The sequence below is a fragment of the Otolemur garnettii genome, unplaced genomic scaffold, assembly GCF_000181295.1.
Source record: "Otolemur garnettii isolate 467f Iridium unplaced genomic scaffold, OtoGar3 scaffold00019, whole genome shotgun sequence".
Lineage (NCBI taxonomy): Eukaryota > Metazoa > Chordata > Mammalia > Primates > Galagidae > Otolemur > Otolemur garnettii.
This window is the reverse complement of record NW_003852414.1, coordinates 17,740,937-17,764,769: the sequence shown is the minus strand read 5'-3', so window position 1 is coordinate 17,764,769 and position 23,833 is coordinate 17,740,937. Positions and strand designations below refer to the sequence as shown.

At 42.4% G+C, this 23,833-nt stretch overlaps 1 protein-coding gene across 1 annotated transcript in view; it reads right to left on the bottom strand.

The window, feature by feature from the left end:
- FAM107B (family with sequence similarity 107 member B) overlaps window positions 1-23,578 on the bottom strand; it is a 214,780-nt gene extending 191,202 nt beyond the window's left edge. The window contains exon 1 of the mRNA XM_003786801.2: window positions 23,008-23,578. Within this exon, the coding sequence (XP_003786849.1) occupies window positions 23,008-23,421 (414 nt within the window). The 5' untranslated portion in view covers window positions 23,422-23,578. The remainder of the gene's footprint in view (window positions 1-23,007) is intronic.
- Window positions 23,579-23,833: the final 255 nt, after the last annotated feature.

The following is a 23,833-nucleotide window of genomic DNA, read 5'->3' as shown; positions in this document are numbered from 1 at the left end:
ATCTGCAACTTCTCCTCTCTGATAAATCCCACGTTTCATCAGTTACCACGTGCTGCCAACTCAATCTCCAAAACATCTAAATTATATCATTGTTGAATCTCTCTGTCATCACTTCTTCCCTAGATTCCTGTAGTTACCTTCCTGACTGGTCTCTTTACCTTCAGTCTTATCCCATGCAATTTATCTCCCATGACAAATTGATAGTTCTAAAATGATTTTCCTTAAATTCCTCCTAATGATTCTCTACAATCTTCCATATAAAATCTTAACTCCTTGGTAAGGCACGCAAAGCTTTTATGATTTATCTCTGCCTAATCCCTAAGCCCCACCAGAGCCTTCCTTACAACCACACGCAGCCACAGTCAAGTTCCTCTTCCTGAAACACACTCACCTTCGTTTCCCCCACCACCACTTGCGATTCCTACTTATCCTTCAAGATTTAATTTGTACGTCAACTACTTTGATGAGGTAGCTCAATGCACACTTCTGTCAAACACTTCCTGTATCATTCTTTTTCTGCTTACTTGTCTATCTTCCCAGCTAGATTGCTGGCTACTTGAGAAAAAGGTCATTCTTTATACAGTAGAACCTTTGTAAGTTAACCACTCCAAGGACTGTAACAAACTGGTCAACATAGTCAGGTGGTCAACATAAGGAACTAGGCCTACTGTACCGATATGTATATGTGGTACATGTCCACTCTATGAAAGTTAGGTCAACTTAAGGAGGTGGTCAGTGTAGGGAGGGGGTCAGCTATGGAGGTTCACCTGTATTTTTTTCTATGTTCCCAGATGTAATCACAGTGCCTGGCTCTTAATAAGTGCTCAATAAATGTATGTTGAACGAATGAATGTCCCCAAGTTGGGAACTGGTACATGGAGGTCAAGATTAGATCTAATAGAGTGTAGTCACCTGTCATGCTTATTTGGCCACCCAATATCTGGACTTTCCTCTAATATCAAGGGAATTCCTCACTTTGAGTTTCAGGAGGAGGCAGAGTCTACCTTCCAGTGTAGATGTTGAAGACATCTGTCCTCTCTCCCCATCTATCTGTCCTATATATGTGGCACTGGCTGCAGCCCGACCTGCCACAGTCAGAGGCACGCCACCCCCCAGCACTGAATGGGAAGCTAGCAGCCTAAGGCAGAGAACTAGAAACAATGGCCATTAACCAAATTTGCATTCCTGAGCCAGCAACAGTAGCAGAACTAGTGTTCCTGGCAGGCAGACCTAAAGGATCCAGCTGCAGCATCTGAGTTCACAGCAGCAATACAGCCATCTCTGTGGCCCAGCTCCACAGCACTGCAGTGTTTGAGTGTTGTCCCAGGATATTAGCCCAGAGCCTAATAGCCCAGCCTCCTGTTGACTCCGTTTCTGTTGCTTGCAGCTATAAGCCCTGACCAATCCCCTGAGGTTTCAAAGAAACTAGGTAAAATATAGTACACAGAAAACCAGGTAAAATTCCAGGGTCCTCGAAGCCTGAGCAGTCCCAAACGGGACCACGTGGCCTGGTTGCTCAAGTGCCAACTGGCCTGGATCTTACCCCTGTCCTTCCTCCAAGCAGGGAATAAGAATAGATCTGCTTATACCTTTGAGATCTAGAGTAACTTTCCTTTAAGAAAAGGAAAAAAAAAAAAAAACCCAGAATGTTTGTCAGAGCCCAGGCCTGTGTGTGCTCAGAGCTCAGCACCAGAGGAGGCGTATTAAAGGGCTGCTGGAGAGCTGTGCTTTGCTTGCAACTGGCCTTTCCAGGAAGGATGACTGACCGAGGTGGATGGCTGTGTGTGTGAGCCAGGGAATAACGCCACAAAGAAGAAACAAAAGCCCAGACCAATTGTGTGATCTGCCAGGCTCTTGAAAACCAGCTTTCAAAGAACTGGGAGCCTGAGGGACACGCCAAGGGCAGCTCGGGGGTGTCTGAACTTTCCCTCCCACCTGCTCTATTGTGCTACTGGCTCAACATCCCCAGCAAAGTCCTTCCTGCCCTCAACCCTTCACAGTCCGCCTGGCTCCGAGACGCCAGTGCCTCTTCCTTCTTCCTGATTAAACTCTACCATGCAGATCAAAGCTAGAGTATAAGTGAGTTCATCTGTTCAGTAAAAGACATGCTTCATCATATAATCATGTCCCCTGGCTCCGGCACCCTCAGACCCAAGCACGACCAAAGTCGGCATCCCAGCCACAGTGAAGTCTTCACCAAGACCAAAGCGAGTGAGCAGGACAGGAGTTGCTACAGGCCATATTACTTTATAGGACCATGTCTCACTGTTGGCCTCTCCCATCCCAGGCAGCAGAGGTACCGAGAATCCATCCTCCTAATAATATCCTCCCTCCCATCCTGCCATCACCAGCTTCCATGTCTTTTGAGATAAGGCGAAATTACAAAACCATGTTACGCCAATGTGCGAATGTGTCCTGTGGGGGATCATAACCAGCCACCAACACATCCACACAGTTTACCTTGAGGGGATGAAACCTAAGATAGGAAAGAGGGAAGAAAGGAAATCTCAAATCCCATCTGGGAAGACCAGGGAGCCAGGGCTGAAGGCTTGGGAGCTCCGGAGAAGGGAGTGAGCAGCTCCAATGGGGAGAATACGATGGGGAAAACCTCCTGGGCTGAGGCAGAGGAGGAATGAGACCTGTTGGGAGCGTTCCCAAGGAAACCTGTCACTTAACGGTTTCCTTCCCAGATCAGTACTAGCCGCAGAGTGAACCAAGACTCGGGATACAGGTATCTGTGGGAACCAAGGGAGTCACATCATATAGGAAGACATAACAATGGAATCCCCTGGAAAAGCATTAAAGCACTGCAGTGCTATTAAGGTTAAAAATATGCAGGTCTATGAAAAGTACAAATATAGCACCCTATTCCATTGATATCGTATCACAGACACAGTGGAATTTGCAGTGTCCTGAACCTAGCACTTAGACCCAGGCAGCCAGGGCCTCTGCCCATAGGACTTTGCTTGAGAGAACCCCACTGGAGCATCCACAGGGCCAGAGGACATGCCCACCCAGCATCTCTTCCCCTTTTAGACCCTGCTGCCAGGTGGCGCTTCCTTCCTGACATCTCTGCTCCTGGTGGCCTCACAGTCCTACAGCAGGTATACATGCCTCTGGCCAAGAAGGGGGCTCAAAGGGTGACTCTTTGGGGCAGGATGGGACAGAGTGGGGACCCACAGGCTGCAGGGTACATGAGTATGTGCTGGAAGCCCCTTGAGGTGCAGGCACAGTCAGGGATGACTTTGGGCTTTTCAGGGCCAGCCCCCCCCACTTTGGGGAGCAGGGCAGCCTGGTACTGTTTCGGCATTAGCACATCTGTGAGGGCTGGCCCCATCGGCAGCCCACATCCGCTAAGTCATGAGCTGCCCCCCCCAAGGCAGATGGGCTCTAAACATCTGTGCCCTCTCTTCCTTCTTAGGGCCCCCAGGGAGAGGCAGAATCCAAACACAGAGACCCCTCCCTAGCCTCCCCAAACAGAATGCTCCAACACAAAGCCACAAACACAGATTTCCAAAGGAACTCTCTTCACTATTAAAACTCATCCTGCAAGGGGCTGAGCGTGCTCTGGCAGCACAGCATGGTCTTCGCATTTCTTTGTGAGCTGAGCGGGTAGACTGGGAAAACACCAGGGTCAAGGGCAGTCTGAAAAACCGAGAGGCCAAGCACAGGGCCGAGCAGAGTGAAATGACCTTGCACGGGAGTCTTGAAACAGTGTGAGTCCTGGGATATGCAGAGGGGCCTGCAGGCCAGGCTCAGCTGGCCCCAGAACCATCTCTAGTACACCTTTGCCTATTCTGTGGCTTTGGAAGCTGCAAGAACAGGCAGACAGGGAATGCTGGCAGCCTGGGAGAAAGCACAGGTGGCTAGACTGAGTGCCAGGCTGGCCCTGCCCTTCCCACCTCCTAAGAAGGTATAGGGGCAGACACAAACAGGACCGGTGAGTTTCCCCAGTGGCTAGGAAGACAAGGCAACAAGAATGAATGATTTCTTCCTCAGGGTTCCCTGTGTTTGTGAAATACCCACTGGTCTCCCTACTGTAATGTTAACTGGGACAGGGAGGATTTTCCCAGCCTGCCCAGTTCCCAGGATCCCCCAGCTGAGGCAGCACACTTTGGGGGCTGCAGGTCACTGTGGTCTGGAGGGCACTGTCCATCTTTCCTTGTTGTGCTTTGCCTGACAAGTGAGGCCTAGAAAAGGGGACTCACCAACCTCCGTGATGTCACAGCCTCTCACCTTTTAATCCGCTCACCTCTCTTCAAAAGTGTGATCACTGTTGAGTCACCCTGCCAGGGAGGGGGGACAGAGCACTCGCAAGGGGTCCAGCTTGCTGTTTTCCCATCCTCTTCGCTCAGAGTTCTTCCTTCCCATTCCACTAGCAAAATGCTCACAGTGGATGTTCGCTCCTCTCTAGGACTCAGGCCAGATAAAATGCCAAAGAGTGTCTCGGAAACTGGCTGTAAGAAGAGTTTTAGTACCAGATAGGAACAGCCAATTCTGCTAGAGGTAAATTGTGTCATTGGGTGTAATGCCATGGAGTGCAAGGGGACCTCCAAGGGCAGGAGATTGTCTATTGCTAATTTCAAGGTGGATGGAGAAGGCTGGTGAAAACTCACCCAGGCAAGTAGCATATTGTAAAGAGAAATTGCTAAGAATGAGGGATTTTTATCAGCCCAAGTGTAATTTTAATTAAGTATAAGTGTTCCCAAAGTTCAAAGCTGACCCCACAAGGTTTCTAATTCAAGAGAGATTTATGACATTACCGAAAAGATGGTAAAAAGAGTGACAATAGATGTCAGACGCTCTCACACAGACATACACACACACACAGGAATAGTGTATGCACATATGCACACAGAAACACATATGTGTGCACACATGCACAACACAAATATATATTAAAAGTCTGTATGACCACCCACTTCTTAATAAAACAAACTCTACTGTTTGCTTCTAATCAGCATGGCGATGGTGACCGTGAGTCATGAACAGGAGCATAAAACACTACCTAATTGGAGCCATAGAGTTTTAAAAAATGAGTTCTCTCTCACTTTCCCCAGACTGTCATCATGGGCAGTTCTCACTCAGACTTAATGAAGATTCACAATACAAAGGAGAAAAACCCAACTTTACTAGAGAGACCCAATGTCATTATTTGACACTTAACTCCACATGTAAAACAGAGTTCTTCTCTTCTAGTTTTCCGTGATCTATATTTGTTATTGGTGAGGGGTGGAAAGCAAATGGGGGAAAGGAAGGGAATTCAAAAGGATGAGTAAATATTGAAGTCGCTGCCTTTCTTGTTGACACTAACTTTTTACTCCACATCAATTCTTCAATGCCAAAGAGGACATTTTACCTCCTCTCAAAGAAGAAAAGAAAATATGCTTAATTTTCCCATTTTGATAAACATTTTCCCAAATTTCAACATCCTCTTACCCCATATAAAATATAATGAATGTGATTGCTAAAAAAAATTACCTTGAATTCAATCAATTTTTTTTTTGTATCACAGATGAAAACTTTTTTAAAGAAAAATTGAATCCAAGTGTTTAATTTCTGAAACACATGAATGGGCCATGGAGTGTCCCTTGAATCCCCTAGGCCCCTCCCCTGCCAAAAAGCAACATACTGTGGGTAGGACCATCTTGCTCCCAACTCAATGTAGAATCTTATCTGACTAGTCCAAGCAGAGTAGTCTCATTCCCTTGGAGAAAAGGACAATGAGAGAAAGTCCACAAATTGGTTTATGGTCAGAAGGAAGTTCTGCCTCTCTCACTATTCTCTCTCTTCTAGCTGAACAAGGAAGTGAAGATCCAAAGCCCTAAGAACTCCTGGTGGCCCACGTAGCCTTCTGTAAGGCATTGGCACCATGAAAGCAGATGACATATGGAAAGGACTTTGGTGCCACCTTCAAGCCACTGTATCAAGTCTGCCCTGAATCTGGACTTTTCAGTAACAAATCTACACTTTTCTTAATGATTTGACTTGTGATTTCTTCCACAAAGATACAAATGCACCTGCCAGAAACAACACATCCACTAAGTCTCTGACGCCATACAGATAATTTTATTTTTCTTATAGCAATCATTCTATACTGGAAACTTAACAAACTTCTTTCCTTTTGAAGTTACTCAGTCAAAGACAAAATACAGGTCTGGAGAAAGTGAAAGATGCTTCTTGACACCAAAGCTTGGATTTGATGTCTGACTCCCGAGCTGAGGTCATCTCTGCTTTCCAGGGCCAGGGCATGAGTTAAGAGCTATGTCAGCGACAGTCTAATGTATCTGACAACATTCCACTCCCAGGGGGAAATACGTTTTAGAGGAATAGAAACTTGGAAACCATTTGAATCAAGTTAGCAAAAATACAGGTTTCATGACTTGACGGTTCTACAGAGTATATAACACCACGCTGGATCAAAATTAAGCTTAAAATGATTCACTGTTCTCGGAGAAATTTGAGTATGTACAAGTGTTATACTAGGTAACAGGTTAGTGTTGGGCCCGAAGAGTAGAACTATCAGCAGTAGAATCAAAAGTAACTCAGATACCCCAAACAAAGGCTCTGTAATCACTCAGCTACACTATCATCCTCAATTTACATCCTTTTAACCAATTCCCTTATAACTGCTCTCTCTAGAAATCACATCATTAACTCCTTTTTCATTCATTCTTTCCTAGAGAATACCTCTTCACTTACTGAAACTCCCTGGCACCCAAGGCGCTAAGGGTGGTACCCTAGCACCCTGGGGTGTTCCGATTTTTAAGATGCAGGAAAGCGTTCAGGATACTGAATTATTTTAAAAGTCCCAGAATTTTAGGCTGAACAGGACATCTCTGCCTGAGAAACTTCTTATCTGTATCCTATCCCTAAATTTTCAGAACAGTAAAATTAGGCTCTCAAAGTTTAAGAGATGAGCCCAAGATCCATTTAACAAGTTGGTAGGAGAGTAGAGCTCGGGTCTTCTGAATCTGAAATAAAAAAAAAAATACAGTAGCACCTCTGTAAGTTGACCACCTAAAGGATTATAACAAACTGGTCAACATTCGCAGGTGGCCAACATAAGGAACTAGGCCTACTGTGCTGATACATACATATGCGGTGATGTCCAGGCTATGTAAAAATGAAAATTAGGTCAACTTAAGGAGGTGGTCAATGTAGGGAGGTGGTCAGCTATGGAGATTCTGCTGTATTTTTATTTATGCGTCTGACTTTCCCACTCAGCTGAGGAATTTAAGGAACATGGACTCTTTTTCTTTTATCTATTATAATTAGCACCTAGAATAATGCCTGGCACACAGAGGCACTTAATAAATGCTTATTGAATAAATTAAAGGATGAATCAATAAAATCAAAATTAGAGAGCTTTATGGTATAGAGCCTTCCGATATCCTTATCGTGTAATCTTCATTTAATATTGCCAGTATTTTTGCGGTCCAGTCATTATTCTAGACATTGATGGAAATAATTTAATTCTCTTCATCAAACTGTGATAAGAAGAGTTAGGTGTCAATTTGGCTGGGCCACAGTACTCAGATATTTAATCAAACACCGGGTGGTGCTGTAAGAGTATTTTGTCGAGGTGATTGACATCAACCGTCAGTTGAGTTTAAGGAAAGGAGATTACCCCTTGTTAATATGGTGGGCCTCAGCTGATCAGTCAAAGGCCTTAAGAGCAAAGACTGAGGTTTCCCAAAGAAAAAGGAATTCTGCTTCAAAACTGCAACACCCATTCCTGCCTGAGTTTCCAGGCTGCTGACCTGTACTGGAGATTTGGGAATTGCCAGCCCCAACAATTATATGAGTCAATTCCTTAAAATCTTTCTCTTTCTACACATACAGATGCTCACACACACACATCTACTCTATTGCACTGTTTCTTGGAAGAATCCTGGCTGGATAAATGACTCAACGATCTGTTCAGGGAAAATCCAAAGTTTCTGGGATGAAAGTTGAGATATTGGGTGGGCACTCTGTGAAATGCAAGAAACCACCGCTTACAAGGAGGTGGCGAGGTGCACATGAGACCTCAAAACTGGAATGTCATGTAGTGAACCCCAAGGGGGAATCTGTAGTAACTAAAGGAAAAAAAATGTTATCTTTAAGGATTTTCCTTTCTTTTCCTTTCCTTTTTTCTCCTCTCCTCTCTTCTCCATTTTTTGAGATAGACTCTCACTCTAGTTCTGGGTAGAGTGCCATGGCATCATCATAGCTCACAGCAACCTCAAACTCTTGGGCTCAAGCAATCCTCCTGCCATAGCCTCCCAAGTAGCTGGACTGCAGGTGCCAACCACAACGCCCAGCTAGCTTTTCCCTTTTTAGTAGAGATGGGGTCTCGCTCTTGCTCAGGCTGGTCTCAAACTCCTGAGCTCAAGGAATCCACCCAGAGTGCAAGGATGACAGGCGTGAGCCACTGTGACCAGCTCCTTTGAGGATTCCTTAAAGCAAGGGGATCTTTTCCTAATAATGTTCATGGTAAAGAAAAAAACAAGATCTCCAGTTGAAATCATCTAGAATCAACTCCAGAAAAGAATAGATAAAATCCTCCTGCCATTCTCTTCCTTATTCTCCACACAAAACCATCTGGGTTCTACTTCCTTGGAGAGCAAAAGTCATGAAGCTTGAACGTGACTTCTGAAAGATTTCCAGTTAGTCTCCAAGTCTATATAATAACCATGCTTTTGAGACTAACATTTGAAGGATGGCCCTGATTCTATTTTCAGGGTGGGAGGGAAAAATAAGTCCACACACCACACTGATGCACAGGGCCATATTTGTTTTAAGGCCAAAGGAGATTTGAAAGGCATCACTGACAGATTGTGTAAGAGTCACTTAAAAGTACTCAGTACCTCTTGGAAACTTCCTTTTCCTGTCTTAACTTTGTTCTGCCATTGACGTGACAGCAGAATGGGCAGGAATCCTTCACACCTGGGAATGGGAAGTGTTTTCTTTAAGGATCTTAGGAAATGCTGGAGATAGAAGAACAACAAGGAATCTGTTGCCTAAGGGTGACTGGGATTTTTCACAGACACACCAAGAGCCTGTTCTTCGATCCTGGATTTCACAAATTCTCCTATCTCCATGAAATCCATCAGGGGTTCTCAATTTTGGTTGCACATTAGAATCACCGGAGGCAGCTTTGTAAAAATGCTGATGCCACAGTCCCACCTCTGAGCAATTTCATACCAGTTTCCAGGGTGTTGGCATCAGTATTAGCAAATTTGTTTTAAGTCCCCAAGTGATTATGGAGCCCCACAAGCAAGGCAGAGCCTGAGCGACTTGGCAGGGGGTAGGAGCGGAATGTGGCCTGGACCACCATAGATGCCCAGCCTGGGTCCCTGCCTAGAGCAGGTGCCAGAGGACCAGCCCCTGAGAAAAGAGAAGGAGAAAATGTCATCTGAAGTGAAAAGTCTGGGCTGGGCTACAGACAGACCCTCTCAGGAGAAAGGAAAAAGAAAACAAACAGTACCACTGGTACCGAAAAGGATTTTTAAAAGATTCTTTGTTCTTTAAACTTTGATTTCCACACTCTCTTTCTCCCTGCGGATCCAGATGCATGTTCCCTGCCCTGCCACCCTTTTCTGATCCCATCCCCAACTTCTAATTCCATTTGGTGCCCTCTCCTGGGCTCACCTGGAACTTAGTGTCTTAAGCACTTTAACTGAGGTCCTATATATAGCAGGACCTCTGTAAGGTGACCACTCAAGGGACTATAAAAATCTATCAACATACAAAGGTGGTCAACCTAAGGAACGAGGCCTACTTGCTAATACGTACACGTGGTGCATGTCCGGTCATGAAAATTAGGCCAACTTAAGGAGGTGGTCAGAGTAGGGAGTGGTCAGCTACAGAGGCTCTGCTGTTATTTGTTAGTGCCTGACTCTCCCACTAGCTCTTCTTGTCTATCGATTGTAATTAGCTCCTATAGCAATGCCTTGCACGGAGACAACACTTAACATATGTTTGTTGAATAAATAAAAGGATGTTCAAAATCAGGGGAGAAGTTTACAACATTGAGCCTTTATATATTCTTATCATTTAATCTTTGCTCAGTCCTGCCAGTATCTCTGTGATCATCATTCTAAAACCTGATGAAAATAATTTAAGACCACACCAGGAGGGAGGGTCCAAGATAATTTTTTTTTTTTTTTGCAGTTCTTTTTTGGCCAGGGCTGGGTTTGAACCCACCACCTCTGGCATATGGAACCAGCGCCCTACTCCTTTGAGCCACAGGTGCTGCCCCCAAGATAAATTTTTTTTCCTTTGAAGAAGGAACCCATTTTGAGACAGAAGACCAAGGAAATTTTATTTTCAAGTGAACTCAGGCAGAGGAAGGCATTTCCTTTCACCGGATCCATTTCCCAGCCCCTCGCTGAAATTTCTTGCATGCCAAAGAACCGACCTCTTCACGTTTCAATTTTCCTATTGGCAAAGTGAAGATAATAGCTCTTATAATTCTAGTACTGTACTAGAAGGAATGACTACTTGTGCAGAACTTTAAGTGTTACAGGAGAAAATATAAAATATTAATAACACAAATAATGATGCCATTAAAGTAGGAACAGAAGAAAACAAAGGGGACCATTTACCTCGTTACTCTCTGTGACTTTAATAGCATGTGGAGAAGCATACAAATGATATTGTTCACATAATGAGACACCTAGCTATAGTAAGCCCATTGCCAGGAATGCTTTTGCCTCTTTTCAAAATTCTGGCTTCACAATGCTCTTGGTCGAACACTTTTTCTGGTTTGCAGAGAATTCAATATCTATGAAATGTTTTTGCATCATTTGATTTAAATACAAAGGTTCTGATCTTACGCCGAAAGGTTACATTCTAAATGGGAAAGTAAAGCCAAAGACTTACATAATTATAGTTAAGCCAGAGGGTGTTTCATGAGCAAAAAGTAATCTGATTTAAAGAGGAACACAAACTTCAAATAAAACGTTTATCAGGTTAGTTTTGTGTATGTGTGTGCTTGCTCAGTAATTAGTGCAAAGTCTAACTTTGAAGTTGTAGAGTGGGAATTCAGATCTTAGGTCAACAGACCTTGATGGGGGTCTCCTATGTGTTGTTTTTGCTGCTTTGGATGCTACAAAGAACAGAGCACTGGTTTTGCCTTTGAGTTGCTTCAGGATTCAGGCTAAGAACACATAACAAAGGAATAAATGCTAAAATACCATGTAATATTTATCTCATCTCCATGGTTTACTGGTAAAAGCATTTATACAATAAAACAGAGTTATTTTTTCAACATTGGGGGTTCTTTTTTTTTCTACTAGGTATATATTCAGAAGACCACAAATCACATTATAACAAAGATATTTGCACCAGAATGTTTACTGCAACCCAATTCATAATTGCTAGATCTTGGAAGAAGCCCAAGTGCTCATCAACCCACGAATGGATCAATAAATTGTGGTATATGTACACCGTGGAATACTATGCAGCCCTAAAGAAGGATGGAGACTTTACCTCCTTCATGTTTACATGGATGGAACTGGGGGTTCTTTTTAACTGAGATGATACACCTGCATATTGTTAAAGTTTGAGTGAGACTTTCTGGTTTTTGCCGCTGAGAAACACAAAGAAGAAAGATACTTCATATTTGTACGTATTGAATTTGTGAGGGCTGCAAGATCACCTAGAGATTTCCCAGGGGTAGCTGGATCTATCCTTGGAAAACATAAACTAGAATACTCTAACAGCTTTTAGCTAATTAAAATAATTCAGTATATGGCTGGGCGAGGTGGCTCACACCTGTAATCCCAGCACTCTGGGAGGCCAAGATGGGTGGATTGCTTGAGCTCAATAGTTCGACACCAGGCTGAGCAAGAGCAATACCTGGTCTCTAAAAAATAGCTGGGGATTGTGGCAGGCACCTGTAGTCCCAGCTAGTTGGGAGGCTGAGGCAAGAGGATCTCCTGAGCCCAAAAGTTTGAGGCTGCTGTGAGCTATGATGCCCCAGCACTCTACCAAGGTTGACAAAGTCAGACTCTATCTCCAGATAAAAGAGAAATCATTACAGATTAGGGGTACATGTATTGCTGCCCCCAGTAAGGGCTTCCATAGACAGAATCCCCTCCTTTTTATTCTGCCTCTGTATCCATGTGTAATCCACGATTTTCTCACTCCACTAAGCACAGGCAGAACCGTGGCCAGCAATCCCCCATCTCTACTGCTTATCACCCCTCACCAAGCAGAACACCAGAAAACAGATTGGTGAGAACGATTCTACAAAAGGGATAACTTTGAATCAACTCTAAGTATTCTTCTAAAATATTTGATCTTTTATAAGACAATGCATTGTATATATCTCAAAAATAAAACCTTTAAGTTTTCAAAACCAGCTCATCTGCATATTCACTGCATTCATTACAATCAATAATAAATTACATGAGACACATCTTAACTACCCTTTTTGGATGAGAGTTGGGCATTTTGTTTTTTTGTTTGTTTGTTTGAGACAGAGTCTCCCTTAATCACTCTGGGTAGAGTGCCGTGGCATCATATCTCCCAGCAACTCAATTACTCCTGGGCTTCAGTAATCCTCTTCTCTCAGTCTCCCGGGTAGCTGGGACTATAGGTGTGCACCACTATGCCCAGCTAGCTTGTTTGTGTGTTTGTCTTTCCATTTTTAGGATAGATGGGGATCTCATTCTTGCCCAGGCTAGTTGCAAACTTTTGAGCTCAGATGATCCACCCACCTCAGCTTCCATAGGATCACAGATGTGAGCCACCACACCCAGCCAAGAGTTGATGTTTTAAATTACAGGACCTGACTTTCCCCTTACAGATGGCTCATTTGAGGGGAAATTTTTACTTTACAAGGGTCATCAAGTTATGCCGATGTGCTTAGGGTATTTTCTACTGGTGCGCAGTGAGAGGATCTTAGGTGCTCTGGGAAATTTTTTAAAGAACATTAATTAAATTATCTTGAAAAGAGGTCAAAGCATAGTAAGTGTATTCTTTCTTAACTCTTCTTTTTAAATCAACCTAATTTAAGTATGCTATGCTATGAGATAAAAAAGGTTGACAAACACTGGTCTCACAGTTGCCTGACCTGTTGTTTTCCATTAAACTGAACATGGGGTACACACAAACCAACTTTCCAGAGCAAGAAAACAGCTCCCATAGCAGGGTCAATGCCCTTTGTGAAGGATTCTCCCTCCTCTAATTGCTTACCATTTCTAGCCTCTCACCTCCCCTGGTGCAGAATTACAAAACCAAGTGTGTCAACCTCATACTGGAAAAAGTGTTAACTTGCTGGGCTGTATTTTCTTTGGAAAGGAGGAACTGTGTGTGGAAAACTCAAGGCAGTTCAGATCAAGTTAACCATGCCCTTGGCTGGAAAAAAAATCTCTAATTTCCCATGATTGATATAGCACATTCATTCATCTAGCCCCTGTGGTTCCTGGAACATAAGAAATGTTAATGTTTCCAACATACCCCATGAGTGGAATAGTGGAATTTTCTTTTTGAAATGAAACACAGCTCTACAGGTTATTTCATCAAGACAACTGAAATTCCAACTAACAAACACAAGTATTTGGGGAAAATGAGTCTTTGTCAATCAGCTGGAATCTCTTTGGTGGCTCATTGGTTAGACATTCTAGGCCATTGCTTAGGAATAAATTAAACTCTGCTCTTTTAATTCACTGTCTGTGAAAATTGAGAGCAAAGGAAGAACCAGGTCATAAGCAGATTGCTAGATTCTCCCTGATGAGCTGGGAATACATGCTACTCAAAAGTATGGGCCAACCTCTTCCCTCTGGACCTTTTTCCCTTGAACATATCAATATCTACTTACAGAATATTTATCATTTTTAACTGAGTTATAAATTCAAGGGTAACCTCATTTGAAAAATAGTGCTTTAAAAATTACTTATATTATACACCCATCTTTCATTTCTTAGTGTGGAATATAGACTAGGCCTCTCAGCTCCATATTGTCTGAAAAGTTTGCAATTTTGCCATCCTCCGCAGTCTTTTTATGGATGGTTTCCAATAGCCAAAGCTGCACAATGTAAATTGTCATGGTTTCATGAGGGCTGTTCATTTTATTTCATTCTAAGAGAAGCCAAGTAGCTGCCTCTCTCTTTTCTGGTTGAGACGCAACTGAATATCCAGATTGGAAAGTTCCTGACTGAGGAGACAGAGTATATCATGCACGATCATGCCATGATGTTTAACATCTTCTGAAAAAGGAAACCTGGAATAAAAAATGATCACGCCTTAAATGGAATGAGACTGGATACTCACCAGCTCATTCAGATATCCTCCTGGTTTGGGGCTGGAGGGACAGTTAATGATTTTGCTCAGGAGAATAAAAAAGAACTAGAAAACTAAAATTTGATTGCATGGATTTATAAGTTCCTTTCTATTAAAAAAAATTTACGTCAAATTGCCTGTTCAGCAGAGAGCTTCACCAACAGGGTATTAGTTTTATAGGTAGGCTAGAATTCTGTTATCTTCTATTTGGGCTCCTGGAAAAGAAAGGGAAGATTTCATTCTAAAGAAATCCAGGAAAATTGGCTTGTATCAAAATGGAAATGTAGCACAGTAGAGCTGTCTCCGTGATGCCATTAAACAAGGGAGACACAGAGGGCAGGTAGAACAAGGCATGGTAGATGATCACATATGAGCTTCCAAGCAGCGCTGCCATCTACAGATGGTATCCCAAGTCTTAACTTCAAGACGACCTCAGAAAGTTGAAAATAAAAATCAATGTGTTGAATGAGATCAGTTACCAACACAGGTGAACACCTCCAAGAGCTTTTCTGTTAGTAAGTATCTCAGGGGTCTCTCAAACACCAAGTTCTAAATAAAATGGTCTTGATATAGCTCTTCAGGAAAGCATGGTTGGAATCTGATTCTAACCAAGAAAGCCGAAATTCAGTTAATTAAATATCTGAGTGTCGACAAAGACTGCGCCAAGACAAGAAGAAGGATGGGCACACAGCTTAGATGAGGAGGGCAAAAAAAAGCATATTTAGCCATTTGTAGCATGTCTGCATTGCCCATGGAAGTCATATTCTGACCTATTGACCTGAGCTTCCCAGGCTACTGGGACGGTTATCCTTAAGAGTGGCAACAGATCAGATGCTTAACCCCACTGAGCCCTAGCTTCCCTGTCAGTGAGAGCAGTAGGAGGTGAGTGCAAAGAGGTAATGAGAGATACTTTATATAGGATGTGTGACTATTGTGAGGATTTGACTTTCATTCTGAAGGAATTAGGAGTCATTAGAGTGTTTTGGGTTGAGATCATCAGGAAATAACATTGTAAAAGAATTAGAAAAATAAAATAACCTAATCTGTGTAACACCATGCCTTGTGTATTGATTGGGCACAACGAGTGGTATTTATGATTGCAATTAATATAGCTCAGGGATGCTATCAAAATAGTTCCTCTTTACAAAGACTGAATCAGGAAGATATAGAAAATCTGAAGAGACTCACAACTAGTAAAGAGATTAGATCTGTAATTAAATACCATCCAGAAGAGAACAAAAGACTTGTACCATATGGTTTCACTGGCAAATTCTATCAAACGTGTAAAGAAGAATTAACAATTCTACTTAAACTCTTCTAAAGAACTAAAGAGGTGGGCTCAGCGCCTGTGGCTCAAGTGGCTAAGACACCAGCCATATACACCTCAGGTGGCGGGTTTGAATCCAGCCCAGGTCTGCCAAAACATGATGGCTGCAACCAAAAAATAGCTGTGATGGGCGCCTATGGTCCCAGCTACTTGGCAGGCTGAGGCAGGAGACTTGCTTGAGCCCAGCAGTTGGAGGTTGCTGTGAGCTGTGATGTCAAGGCACTCTACCCAGGGGGACAGCTTGAGGCTCTGGTCAAAAAAAAAAAAAAAAAAAAAAAAGAATTGAAGAGGTGGAAACAGTTCCTAATTTATTCTATGAGGCCAACATTACTCTGACATCAAAATTAAATGAAGACACTACAAGAAAATGAAACCACAGACCAATATTCCTGATGTATATTAATCAAAAATCCTCAACAAAATAATAGCAAACAGAATTCCACAGCATATTAGAAAGATTACATCATGACCAAGTGGAATTTGTTCCTGGAAAGCCATGATGGTTCAACATAGAAAAATCAATCAGTATAACATACCACATCAACAGGGCGAAGAGAAAATACACACGATCACCTCAATTAATGCAGGAAAAAATTAACAAAATTCAGCACTTTTTCATCATAAAAAATATGGATGGGAGTAAAAGGAAATTACCTCAATACAGTAAAGGCCATATTAAAAAAAAAAAAACCCACAGCTAGCATCATGTTCAATGATAAAAAGCTAAAAGCTCTTACTCTGAGATCCTAAAACAAGGATGTTTGCTCTTACCACTTCCATTCAACATGGGATTGGGAGTTCCAGCTATACCAGTTAGACAAGAAAAAGAAATAGGGGCCATTTAAATTATAAAGTAAGAAGTAAAATTTATCTGTTTGTTGATTATATGATCTTATATGTATACAATCCTAACAATTATACATACACAAAAATTAAAACTAATAAATGAGTTAAGCAAAATTGTAAGATACAAACCCCCTGCACAAAAATCAGCTACATTTCTATACTCTAAGAATGAATGATCTGAAAAGAAAATTAATAAAACAATTTCATTAACAATAGCATCAAAAAGAATGAAACATTCAGGAATAAGCTTAACCCAGGAGGCTAAAGAAGTGTACATTGAAAACTAAAACATTACTGAAAGAATTTAAGACGCAAATAAATGCAAAGACATACCATGTTCATGGATTAGAAGACTTAATATTGTTACATGTTAGTGTTAGTACTACTCAAAGCCATCTATATAGTCACTGTAATTGTTATCAAAATTCCAGTGACTTTTTTTACAGAAATAGAACAAGCCACCCTAAAATTCATATAGAATCTCAAGAAACCCCAAATAATCAAAACAATCTTGAAAGAAAAGAACAAAGCTACAAGTCTCACATTTCCAGATTTCAAAACATACTACAAAGTGACAATAATCAAAACTATGTGGTACTGGTACAAAGACAGACATACAGAAAACTGAAACAGAACAGGGAACTCAGAAATAAACCAGCACATACATGGTCAAATTATTTCAACAAGAGTGCCAAGGTTATTCAATGAGGAGAAGAGAGTGTTTTCAAGAAATGGTGCTAGGAAAATTGAATATCCACATGCAAAAAAATGCAGCTGGACCCTTACTTTATGCTGTATATAAAATTAACTCAAAATAGGTCAAAGACCTACAAAACTTTTAGAACTTCATGACATTAGATTTCTTAGATAGGATACCAAAAGTACAGGCAACAAAAGAAAAAATAGATAAATAGGACTCCATCAAAATGTAAAACTTCCCTGCAATCAAAGGACACTATGCCCAGAGAGAAAAGGGAGCCCACAGAATGTGAGAAAATATTCACAAATCATATATTTGAGGACTAATATCCAGACTATATAACAAACTCCTACGACTTAACAGCAAAAATCGTTTGAAAATGGGCAAAGGAGAAAAAAAAAAAGAAAATGGGCAAAGGTTTGAATAGACATTTCTCCAAAGAAGTACACAAATCATCAAATGTCAAGCACATGAAAAGATACTCAGCATCACTAATTATTAGGGAAGGGCAAATCAAAACAATGAGGAGATACTGCTTCACACCAATTCTGTTGACTATAATCAAAGATAAACAAACAAAAAAACCCCAAAACAACAAGTGTTGACACTGATGTGGAGAAACTGGAACCCACGAGCACTATGAGTAGGAATATGATATGGCACGAGATACTGTGGAAGACAGTGTGTCAGTTTTTTAAAAAATTAAACATAAAATTACCCTATGACCCCACAATTCCACTTCTGGGTATATTTGGACCCATGGATGAATCACATTATGCTAAATGAGATAAGTCAGACAAAAAAGGGCAAATACTGTGTGATTCCAATTAAATGAGGTACCCAGAGTAGTCAGATTCCCAGAGACAGAAAGCAGAATGGTGGTTGTCAGAGGCTGGAGGACAGAGGGAGCGGGGATTGTGGGGTTACTATTTAACGGGTGCAGAATTCCAGCTAGAGAAGATAAAAAATGTTCAATAGATGGACCGTGGTGACTGTTGTGTGACAGCTGGAATGTGCTGAGTGTCATAGAACTGTATGCTAAAAAAAAGTTAAAATGGTAAATTTTGCATTAAGCATACTTTAGGGCAATAAAATATATATGGTGCTTCTTCCTCTGGGCCCATGCTTTCCAACAAATATTTGATTCTCGTTTCTCTTTACATGTGATTTTCTAATGGCAAGAATTCTAGCCAATTCTTTCCGCTACGAAGGCATTCTGCCTTACACACCAGGCCTTTGTAAGCATGGGTGTCAAGAGATCATCTCTCAGAGAAAGATGACTGACAAAACCACGTTTCCAGATGGAAAAGCTGAGGCCTAGGCTCTGGAGAACAGTGACCACCTGAGCCTGTGAATCTTCATCCAGGCCACCAGAGAGGGGCTGGGGGTGGCTTGATATCCCACTTCTGCCAAACTACAAAACCAGCCCATTCCAAAAAGCAATGTAGCTATTCACTCCAAGATGGTCCCTGTTCCCCTTCATTTTCATACAACTAACATTTTGTTAAAAAAAACTCTGAGAGGCCAAGGCAGAGCTGAGGAGTTGCCTGAGCTTAGGCGTTCAAGACCAGCTTGACCTAGAGGGAGACTCTGTCTCTAAAGCTGGATGTAGTGGACACCTATAGTCCTAGCTACTTGGGAAGCTGAGGCAAGAGGATCATTTGAGCCCAGGAGTTTGAGCTTGCTGTGAGCTATGACACCATGACACTCTACCTAGGGTGACAAAGTAAGAGTCTCTCTCTCAAAAAAAAAAAAAAAGAAAAAAGTACTGGAGATGATTTCCCAAACCACAATTCTTGTCCCTTCCTGTGTCAAGCTGGCTACTCTCAGTTGGAGTAAGAACTAAAACAGCTGCCATAGAAAGACTTTTTCAAACTATCAAACTACTCTGATGCCTTTATTTAGTTACTCAGGGTGTGAATTTTATCTTTCCTAAACTACCTCTACCATTGAGAGAGAGGGGAGAGAAAACAATGCTGAACTAGGAAAGCTGCGATGCTGGATCTGATGTGCAGGTAAAAGAATAACGTTAAGATGGAGACTTTACCTCCTTCATGTTTATATGGATGGAATTGGAAAATGTTCTTCTTAGCAAAGTGTCTCAAGAATGGAAGAAAAAGTATCCAATGTACACAGCCCTACTTTGAAACTAATTCATAGCTTTTATAGGAATGTCATAACCTAATTATAGCCTTAGAATATGGGAAGGGGGTGGAAGGGGAAGTGAGGGGGGTGGATGGGGGGAGGGAGGGTGATTGGTGGGGTTACCTCTATGGTTTATCTTGCAAGAATGCAAGTGAATCTTTCTAAAAGCAGAGTATGAATGTTTTAACTCAATAACTAAGAAAATGACATGAAGGTTATGTTGACCAGTTTGATGAGAGCATTTCAAAATGTATATGAAAACAGCACACTGTACCCCATGATGGCATTAATACACAGTTATGCTATAAGAAATAATAATTTAAAAAAAAGAGTAATGTTGAAATCCTTCTCCTTTGTGCATTCCAGCCTCCCCTGTCTTTCCAAGGCTCAGCCAGGAATCTCCTGTGTTCACATGGCATCCATCGCTAACCCATAAGGCTTCTCAAACTGCACTGATACTGCCTGTTTACCCTACTGTATGTCCCACTGGAACGTAAGCAGCCTCAGGTGCTGCATCTCCATCATCAGCATTCCCCCAGGGCCAGCGCTGTCCCTGCCAAGTCAGAGCATAAAACACTCTTGGCTGAAACAGTAAACAGCAATACTGTTGTTCTCCATTGATTCTACAATTCCGCCGTATTAGATACTTCCACTGAACAACCACTTAGTGGGAGAAAAGGAATCATAAACATTATGAAACACATCCCCATGTAGAGTTGTTTATCACCGTGACTTTAGACCTGAAGCAGGGAAGACATGACCACAAAAAGGTTGAAGACTAACTGTATCACTTTTAAATACAGACAGGTACACCTGCATTTCCACAAAACAAAACAATCTTTCATTTTTACTTAGTTCACTACCTCCAGCTTTTTCTCTCCAACCAGATGCTGTTTCAAATTTAAATGGGCTATGCTCTTTTCCGAATGCCAGGTAGCTAAAGATGGATAGAGGGACTTGTCCCTATGTCTTAGCTATAATTATGTTCTGAGGCTAAACTTAAAGAAAAAAGAAAAAGTTATTATTTGTGGCCTCCACCAAGGCAGCTTAAATGATGAAGATCGGTGTATCCAAAGGGGAAATATTTTTGCCGCCAGGCAAGATTGTAATAAAAGCATCTCATTCATCATCTGCTGGGGGAAAACATGCCCTGCAAAATTACTTGGCAATGACAAATCTGGGCAGTCCTACAGCCCTTTTAATCAGAAGCTCTCAAAGCAGCTTCCACACTGTTGCCAGCAAAGCTTTGTCCCTAGCAGGATGCAAAATGGAAAGCATCCCTTTCTGTGCTGCTCTACACTATAAAGATAGGGTAGAAAAACCAAAAGGAATCAATAACAAATTATTATCTACCTACATACACTTACATAGAGAGATAAATACACCGATGCATATGGAATTTAAATCTGCATATCAAGTGAGATCACATGGGAATATTTCATTGTAAATCCTCAAACACTACACAATTAGCAGCAAGAGCACATTATAATTCAGAGGAAGGACTTTGGAATGAAGCAAAACTGGGTTCCAATCCTGTCTCTGCCACATTTTCTTTGTGGCCTTGGGCAGGTGTCTGACCCTCTCTAAGTATCAATGTCCTCCTTTGTAAAATGGGATTGTAAGAACATGCCCCTCACTGTGACCAGGCTTTGATGAGATACTCCATGGAAAGCACTTAGAGGAATGGCTGGGGCCCACAGGTGCTCCGGACAGGTTTGGCTCTTGGCATTGAACTAGAAGAGATGCCCCTTTACTGCACTCACAGAATGTCCTCTTCCTGCACACCCAGGCACTTGATGCCAGTATTTCATTCCAACACACCCAGTCTGGTCTGACCCCTCCCTACCCAGTTTGAAACTCCTATAGTCAACTGTGGCATTTGCTGCCCCACGGCGCCCACCTAGTCTTCCTGTGTTGGGATTATTCCAGTGGCCTCCACACTCCAGCCTTCCTGATTCTCAGGCATCCTACCCAGCAGTCCACTTGCCAAGTGATTCCTAACTGTGGCTGCTGCCCCATGAGAGTTACTGGCTCCATGAACACACATCCCTGCCTTTAGCGCTATGTCACATTTGCCTCTAAATCACAAAGATAAAATCAACTAAGTGGCACCTGTGGCTCAAGGAGTAGGGCACCGGCCCATATACCAGAGGTGGAGGGTTCAAACCCAGGCCCAGCCAAAAACTGCAACAACAACAAAACAATAAAAAAAGATAAAATCAACCCGTCCTCCCTGCTGTGATCTTCAGTAATATAAAGGAGGTCTCAGGTTGCTGGAATCTCTACACAAGAGAAAGTCTTCTGGCTCCTTAGAATGATACATCATTAGTTCTTTGACTATTCAACAAATATAAACTTGGCCATGAATTTCAATCAGCTAACTTACAGTACTATTAAAAATATCTTAATCTGGAGGCGGTGGGTATACACTGAAAATCAAACAACAAATGTTTGGGGTTCGTTGGTTGGTTTGGAGTTTTGATTTAGTGGTGCAAAAAAAATTAGTTGTTGCTATAAAGAGGATTTTGTGAAAACAATCATTTAAATCAAACCTACAGAGTATCAGATGAAATTATTTTTGAAATTATGTTTTGACCCTATCTTTACTGTTTGGCAGTTTTCAGGGCTAATGAGGCTTCTTAGATTTAAAACAAGTCAGACCAAAAATTGACTTATTAAAGTAGAGGAGATAAAATTATTTTTTTAAATCAGAATATTTTAGCACAAGATCCCCCAAAACCTCTCAGCTTTTTAAGTCTGGTCCTCAGCTACTTGGCCAGGAAACGACCAAAAAAAAATTGCTCAAGCAGCATCTTCCAAGTATATCCCTCAAGAAACCCTGCCTCTCCACGTTGGGATTACAAGGAACTTTGCAATAACTGTGCAGTTCAATCCAATAGGAATATTCAACGATTATAATTCAGTAATGCCAAAAAAAGAAAGAAAGAAAGAAAGAAAGAAAGAAAGAAAGAAAATAAATAATTCAAGATGCTGCCCTTTAAAGCATTAGGCTTTCAAATAACTGGGCTGTATGCCTGTACCCCAGTGGTTAAAGCACCAGGCCTATGTACAAGTGGAGATGGGTTCAAAGCTGGCCAGACCCTGCTAAACACACACACACACACACACACACACACAAAAGGAAAAAATCAAATAACTTTCTCTTCCTATCTTCAACTCTCAGAAAACTATCACGAAAACTTATATTGAGAACAGTTTTATTTATACAGGTCAGTTCCTTTCTGTTCTGCTATGTGTATACTGATTCGCATTTCCAAATTTTTCCCCTCATTTCTTTTAAGAAGTGGTAATTTCCTAAATTCTATAATCAAACTTTTCATATGGTGGGTTTGGGGATACATAAATTGACAGATTGAGTTAAAAAACAAAAAAAGAAAAAATGTTTCCCCAGACTCTATTACTTAGGTTTGTTTTACTGCCCCACTTGTTAGCTCCCAGGCACCATAGCCAGTTAATCCAAGGTCAATTTCGGCCAGTGCTGTGGCTTCAGAGCTTAATATCACGGCTTCCCTCTCTATCTTTTGAGCACACTCTGAGCATCGAGAAGCTTTCTACACTTCCTCTCACTAGTAAGAGCTCCTCGAGATGTCTTAGTTAACACCAGGTTGAGGGGGTAACGGGTTTATTTGCAGAAGCGTCCTGCAGACGACCAGACCCTCTCCCAACTCCACCCCATCCCAAACAGCAGCCTCACCTTTGGCATATCAATGATTGACGGTCTGGGGATGGCAGTCTGGAAAGCGACGGCTTCACAGTCCCCTTCGCCACCCAGGGACGTGGGCAGGTCCTCGGGTGTCTCAGCTGGCTGGTCGGCAGTGTGCTTCCTTGACTTGCGATTCGTACCACCATTTCTCTCTGCGCAGGTGCCGGAATCTCGCCTTTTCTCTGGCGCTCCTTCTTCCACTCTCGGGTGACTTGGGTGTCTGCCCGCTTTGGCCACAGGCTGAGCATAGACAGTGGAGTGAGTGTCGGCCGGGCTGGGCTGATCAAACGCAGCATTCTCCCTCGTGTTCCCAAAACAAGCGAGCAGAGCTGAGCATGGGAACGGGTGCATCCTTCCAGACGGGGCTTTCAGTGTCTGCGTGAGCCTCGCTTTCCACGTGGACATGGCCCGCGGGGACGCATCGCCAAGTTCACAGGGGAAAAGGGAGTTTTCCAAGGGTCCAAATCGCCTCCAGTTCCTGCATACAAACTACATCCTTGTCTCGAAAGACGGAGCTGCTACGGGTTGCCTCTAAGGAGAAGTTGAGAAGATTGAAGACCACCCTGCCCGATAGTCACTCAGCAGCCAGGCCCCCTCCAGAAGCCTCCATCCCAGGCACCTCCCCGCTCTTCCTTCCTTAGGGCTGTCAGAGGCTAAGGCGAGCTGTCTGCGGTTGGCTCCAGTTACCGTCCCCAGGCAGGGCAGACGCTTCAGTGTAAGGTAGTGAGTGCCAAGTGAATAGACAGTTGCTTCAGGTTACCCTGGAGGCATAAAGATAATGTAGCATGTTGCATCCGCCATAATAGCGTCAGCCTGC